A 7,332-nucleotide genomic window follows, 5' to 3' on the forward strand; every position below is an offset into this window, starting at 1 on the left:
GCGGCCCTTGGACCCAAAAAGAACAATCTTACTTTCATCAGTCGACAAAATGTTTTTCCATTTCTCTTTAGGCCAGTCGATGTGTTCTTTGGCAAATTGTATCCTCTTCAGCACGTCTTTTTTTTAAACAGTGGAACTTTGCGGGAGCTTCTTGCCGATAGATTAGCTTCACACAGGCATCTTCTAATTGTCACAGTACTCACAGGTAACTTCAGACCGTCTTTGATCACCCTGGAGCTGATCATTGGCTGAGTCTTTGCCATTCTGGCTATTCTTCGATCCATTCGAATGGTAGTCTTCCATTTTCTTCCATGTCTCTCTGGTTTTGCTGTCCATTTTAAAGCACTGGAGATCATTTTAGCTGAGCAGCCCATCATTTTCTGCACTTCTTTACAGTATACGTTTTACCTCTCCAATCAACGTTTTAATCAAAGCACGCTGTTCTTCTGAACAATGTCTGGAACGACGCATGTTTCTCAGGTTTTCAGAGAGAAATGGATGTACAACATGTGCTGGCTTCATCCTTAAATTAGGGCCACCTGACTGACATCTGTTTTTTCACAGAATGAATGATCTCACTAATTGAACGCCACACTGCTATTATTTTGAACACGCCCCTTTCACTTAATTATTCAATTACACAGACTCAGGAGCGTGCATATCATGATTGTTGGGTCTGTTGGTTTTCTATGACTCTACTACACCTACTGGTAAATTATTTGTCATGTAGTAATATAATTTCTACCAAAAACAGTGATTGATCTGGTTAGTCATGTTGGACTGCTATTATTTTGAACACAACTGTATCTATTTGTCTCTGTCTATATATCCATTTGTCTGTCTCTGTCTTTGTCTATATATCTATTTGTCTGTCTGTCTGTCTGCCTGTCTATATCTGTCTCTCCGTCTGTCATATATGTCTGTCTGTCTTTCTGTCTCTATATACAGTAGTATGCAAAAGTTTGGGCACCCCTGGTCAAAATTGCTGTTACTGTGAACAGTTAAGCAAGTTGAAGATGAAATGATCTCCAAAAGGCATAAAGTTAAAGATGACTCATTCCCTTTATATTTTAAGCAAAAACAATTTATTTTCATCTTTTACATTTTCAAAATGACAAAAAAAAGGAAAAGGGCCCAAAGCAAAAGTTTGGGCACCCTGCATGGTTAGTACCTAGTAACACTCCCTTTGGCAAGTATCACAGCTTGTAAACACTTTTTGTAGCCAGCTAATAATCTTTCAGTTCTTCCCTGGGGGATTTTCACACATTCGTCCTTGCAAAAGGCTTCCAGTTCTACAAGTTTCTTGGGCTGTCTTGCATGCACTGCTCTTCTGAGATCTAGCCACAGATTTTCAATGATGTTTAGGTCAGGGGACTGTGAGGGCCAGGGCAAAACCTTCAGCTTGGGCCTCTTGAGGTATTCCATTGTAGATTTTGAGGTGCGTTTTGGATCATCATCTTATTGTAGGACCCATCCTCTTTTTAACTTCAACTTTTTTACAGATGGTGAGATGTTTGCTGCTAGAGTTTATTCGAATCCATGCTTCCCTCAACCAATGAAATGTGCCCTGTGCCACTGGCTGTAACACAACCCCAAAGCATGATCGATCCACACCCATGGTTCAGAGTTGGAGAGGTGTTCTTTTCCTGGAATTTGGCCCCCTTTTTTCTCCAAACATACCTTTGCACATTGTGGCCAAAAAGTTCTATTTTGATTTCATCAGTCCACAGGACTTGTTTCCAAAATGCATCAGGCTTATTTAGATGTTCATTTGCAAACTTCAGACACTGAATTTTGTGGCTAGGACGCAGGAACGGTTTTCTTCTGATGACTCTTCCATGAAGGTCATATTTGTTCAGGTGTCGCTGCATAGTAGAACAGTGCACCACCACTCCAGGGTCTGCTAAATCTTTCTGAAGGTCTTTTACAGTCAAACAGGGGTTTTGCCTTTCTAGCAATCCAACGAGCAGTTCTTTCAGAAAGTTTTCTTCATCTTCCAGACCTCACCTTGATCTCCACTGTTTCTGTTAACTGCCATTTCTTAATAACATTACGATCTGAGGAAGCAGCTACCTGAAAACACTTTGCTACATTCTTGTAGCCTTCTCCTGCTTTGTGAGCATCAATTATTTTATTATTCAGAATGCGAGGGAGTTGCTTAGAGGAGCCCATGGCTGTTGGTTTTAGAGACAAGTTTGAGGAGTCAGAGAATTTATACAGATTTGAAATCTGCATCATCTGACCTTTCCTAATGAAGAATTTGAACAAGCCACAGCTCAATAAGCTAATTAAGGTCTGGAACCTTGGGAAAAGTTACCTGAGAACTCAAATGTATTGGGGCGCCCAAACTTTCGCATGGTGTTCCTTTTCTTTTTTCACTCTCCAATTGTACAAAACAAAAATAATACACAAATCTTGCAGAAAACGCTGAAAAGAAATGTCTCGTCTTTACCTTTATGCCTTTTGGTGATCAGTTCATCTTCTGCTCACTTAACTATTCACAGTAACAGACATTTTCAGTCAGGGTGCCCAAACTTTTGCATGCCACTGTATCTGTCTGTCTGTCTTTCTGTCTCTATATCTGTCTGGTGTCATGGAAACTTGCTCACCAAAATAATCAAAAGGTTGCAGTAAAGTTCTCTCTTTTTGAATCAAACGACAACAAAAGCCGAGTCAGTCCTCAGAGTCTCTTTTCACTCATCGGGTTTCTCATTTTATACAGTTTCAAAACAGCACAGTTTACACCCACTAATTACTTTGGTGAACATGTCTCACCTCATCAACATTTTCTTGAGGTCAGTCCATCTCACGCTTCTCATATTTAGTGCTGACAGGGCCAGACATTCCAGTACAGGAACACACAATTCAGGAAGCGTTCAAAACAGATGATCAGAAGCAGGGCTTTGAACCAGAATTTTTTTCCTATTGGTTCGTTCCGAACAGAAACGGAATTTTAACGTTTCCGGTTTTGGGTTCCACCATTAAATAGACGTTCCCGAACCGGTTAGAACAAAAAAAATTTCGTTCCCGGAACGGTTAATTACGTTCCCTGTCAGCTGTTTAACAAATGGCTATAAAATTATGTCTCTGTCTCATTCTCATCTCATCTCATTATCTCTAGCCGCTTTATCCTGTTCTACAGGATCGCGGGCAAGCTGGAGCCTATCCCAGCTGACTACGGGCGAAAGGCGGGGTACACCCTGGACAAGTCGCCAGGTCATCACAGGGCTGACACATAGACACAGACAACCATTCACACTCACATTCACACCTACGCTCAATTTAGAGTCACCAGTTAACCTAACCTGCATGTCTTTGGACTGTGGGGGAAACCGGAGCACCCGGAGGAAACCCACGCGGACACGGGGAGAACATGAAAACTCCGCACAGAAAGGCCCTCGCCGGCCCTGGGGCTCGAACCCGGACCTTCTTGCTGTGAGACGACAGCGCTAACCACTACACCACCGTGCCGCCCTGTCTCTGTCTCATCCAGCTTAAGCCAAATGTAGGCTAATTCTATTACAACCTTCATTAAATAAGACAAGAAATAATTCAAAACAATTATTATTTCAAATATTGGCGATTTGGATTCTCAGTATGTCTTCCCATCTACACAAACAGAAAAAGTACCAAAAATGAAAGATAATTCGTTTAGTGTGTTACCAAAGGCTAGTCAGGCATTGATAGGCTAACAGAGGTTAACGTCATTTAATGTTCGCGAGCCTCTCATTAACGTGGACAAATATATTGATATCGTGTTTGAAATTGACGTTTTTGAATAACGATAGACTGCAATATTTACCTCTTATTTAAGATGTGGAGACGTGATAGTAGTCCACCCTCCCGCTCTCTCCATTCAGTCAGCGAACGTCACACAGGAAGTGAACCCCAGTGGGTCATAGAAACTTGCGCAGGAGAAGAATGACTTTTATTTGTAGGCTACGGAAACTTTGAGGAACGAAATAAAAACCAGTATTAACCGGTTACCATTATTTTTAATAAGCGTTTCTGTTCCGGAACATAAAAAATAATAAAGTTTCTGGTTTCGTTTCTGTTCCATGTGAAATAGAAAAAGTTCCCGGTTTTCATTTTCGTTCCTTGAACCGGTTCAAAGCCCTGATCAGAAGTGATATAACACTCTTCAGAGTGTACAACACATGATTCAGGGTGACTTTAGCCGGACCGCTATAACATAAGATATAAAATGATACATGATGCAGCTGCAGAGCCGCATAAGACGCAAGGCAAGGCAAGTTTATTTATATAGCGCATTTCATACACAGTGGCAGTTCAATGTGCTTTACAGAGGTAAAAGCAAAACAGTAAACAATAGAAAATAAAATTACATAAAATAAAGGGGGAAGAAGAGAGAAAGTTCAGTAAAAACAGCAGAATAAAATAGAATAAAAGTTAAGTAAAGCTTAAAACATGCAAAGACTGTAAAAGTTAAGTAAAGTTTAAAACATGTAAAGATGATGATATTAATCAGTTAGCAGAAAGCATCTGAAAACAGCTTGGTCTTTAGTCTAGATTTGAAGCTGCCAACAGCAGGAGCATTTTTAATGTCCTCTGGCAGTTGGTTCCATAGCTGTACTGCATAGTAGCTAAAAACTGCTTCACCACACTTTGTTTTAACAACAGGTTTTACCAGTAAATTTTGCTGCTGCGATCTGGTAGATCTGATTGGGTTAGGCCGCTGCAACATATCAGAGAGGTAATTGGGCCCTGTACCATTTAGAGATTTGTACACCAGCAGCAATGCTTTAAAGCCAATTCTGTAGCTTACTGGAAGCCAGTGAAGGGACCTTAGAATTGGAGTAATGCGCTCTGTTCTTTTTGTTCGTGTGAGAACCCTAGCCGCTACATTTTGAACCAGCTGAAGTCGTTAGATGGTCTTTTTTGGCAGGCCTGTGAAAAGGCCATTGCAGTAATCAACCCTACTAGAGATGAAGGCATGTATCAGATCATTTTTTGACATAAGTCTTCTTAGTTTGGAAATGTTTTTTAGGTGATAAAATGCCGATTTAGTGATTGCTTTCATGTGACTGTAAAAGTTTAGCTCGCTGTCAATGAAAACACCAAGATTTTTAACCATATCTTTTGTTTTAATGCCCTTTGTGTCAAGAATAGTGGTAATCCTGAGTCTTTCATCTTTTTTCCCCCAAATAGAATTACTTCTGTTTTATCTGAAGAAAATTTTGTGACATCCAGTTGTTGATTTGTTCGATACACTGGTAGAGACATTCAAGGGAGGCATAATCATTAGGTGATAGAGCAAAATAAATTTGGGTGTCATCTGCATAGCAGTGATACAAAATTGAGTTGTTCTTGATAATTTGTCCAAGTGGGAGCATATAAAAGGTTAAATAGTAATGGTCCAAGGATCGACCCTTGGGGGACACCACAGGTCAAGGACATTGATGTTGAGGTACAATAATTTCCCATGGTAACAAAGAAGCTTCTATCTTTTAAGTATGATGTTAACCAATTGATAACTTTTCCAGTCAACCCAACCCAGTGTTCAAGTCGATATAGCAGTATGTTTTGTCACAACACGAGAACATACACGCTTCAGAACGACGCTGATTCAGAACAACTTCACAGAGAAGAATAATTGGAAATAAGAACCTTTCAGTAAGATCAGTCTCAGTCTCTTGACTGTATTTATTTGTTTAATGTAATTATGATCCTTCATAAATTATATTATTACTTTTAATAGAATCAACTTCAGTTATTTTGAATAAGATCATCATCATCATTTTGTTTAACATGAATAACTAATGATTGTGTCCATAATTACAAATGAAAAACTGTACTGTTCTGTCTGTCTGGGGTGAAAAAGTCTGAGCACGCGAGTGAAAATGATTCTGTTTCAATTTCACACGAAGGTTTTCATAACAAATGATATTATAAGCGACAACTTGAGTGAAAAGTAGAACCTTAAAAATGTTTACGACATCGATTTGACAGTTTGAGGATTTGGTATGTCCACTTTTTTTTTTTTTTACTGACACTATTCACTCAATCTGAGACAGATGTGTCATTTGAACACCTGCTTCAATAGAAAAGACTCTGACCTTTTGCACCAAGCATTTAACATGATCAGTATCACAAATTTGCTGACATTTACATTGTAGTGACCTGGAAATTACACATCATCTTAAATATTGAGTCATCAAGATGTTGGACATTTCCTTTTTTTTTTTTTTAAAGTTCTAAAACTTTTATTCCAAAATTATTTTTTTTCCAGTTGAAAAAAAAAATCCTGAATTTTTAATGTGGTCTCAGACTTTTGATAAAAAGTTAAATAAACACACATTAAAAACCTTTTCTCTGATTTCCTCAAGATATAAGGACAAGACGATGCCCTCACCATTACAAAAGACAGTAAGCTGTTTCAAAATACATTTTCTCTTCTCTTTATTGAATATTTTACGTATATGATGAAATTAAGTGTGATTTGCATTCATATTTGCAGACCCCGAAGCAGACCAGCGGGCCACAAAACTCTACCCAATCCTATGGACTATTAGACACATCTCAGGGTTTTTTTTTTTTTTTTTACATTTTATACTTTTCTAATCATTCTCATTTTGTGAGTGGTTCTCGGATTCTCCGAAAATTATTTCTGTAGTATTCCTTGAAACGCTTAAAGCTAGACGGCCTTTCGATTTCATAAAATTGGTGAAATTTAGTTCCCTCTGAAATGTGGTCATTGTGATAGATGTTTATTTCTGTAATATCTCACAAAATATCAGGCCATTCTGTTCTGTGGCTGGGAAGTTATTTCATTTGAGGGGATTAAAGCAAATAACGTGCATGAAATCGCTCGCTTCGCGCAGTCAAGCAGACAGAGGAAGTCCGTGTGTGTGTGTGCGCATGCGTAGGTTCACCTTTGAGCATGCACTGACAGTTCCATCATTCTGTCGCTAAACGAACAGCTGATCACACCGAGGTTAGTCATGAAAGTGTTCCGGAATTCCAGGTTTTTAGATATTCCGCCGGATTTTTTCTGCTAATGACCCGGAAATCCGGATATTTGACAAAACTCTTGAAAATCTCCAGTTTTCCGAATCTCATCTCATCTCATTATCTGTAGCCGCTTTATCCTTCTACAGGGTCGCAGGCAAGCTGGAGTCTATCCCAGCTGACTACGGGCGAAAGGCGGGGTACACCCTGGACAAGTCGCCAGGTCATCACAGGGCTGACACATAGACACAGACAACCATTCACACTCACATTCACACCTATGGTCAATTTAGAGTCACCAGTTAACCTAACCTGCATGTCTTTGGACTGTGGGGGAAACCGGAGCACACGGAGGAAACCCAC

General features: G+C 39.5%; 1 protein-coding gene across 2 annotated transcripts in view; it reads left to right on the forward strand.

Annotated features, from left to right (window-relative positions):
• Positions 1-7,332, forward strand: part of cd8a (CD8a molecule) — an 18,175-nt gene extending 10,843 nt beyond the window's left edge. For both annotated transcript variants that reach the window (XM_060934983.1, XM_060934982.1), the window contains 2 exons: positions 6,348-6,387; positions 6,479-7,332. In XM_060934983.1, the coding sequence (XP_060790966.1) occupies positions 6,348-6,387; positions 6,479-6,533 (95 nt within the window). In that variant the 3' untranslated portion in view covers positions 6,534-7,332. The remainder of the gene's footprint in view (positions 1-6,347; positions 6,388-6,478) is intronic.

The sequence above is a fragment of the Neoarius graeffei genome, chromosome 12 (assembly GCF_027579695.1).
Source record: "Neoarius graeffei isolate fNeoGra1 chromosome 12, fNeoGra1.pri, whole genome shotgun sequence".
Taxonomy (NCBI): domain Eukaryota; kingdom Metazoa; phylum Chordata; class Actinopteri; order Siluriformes; family Ariidae; genus Neoarius; species Neoarius graeffei.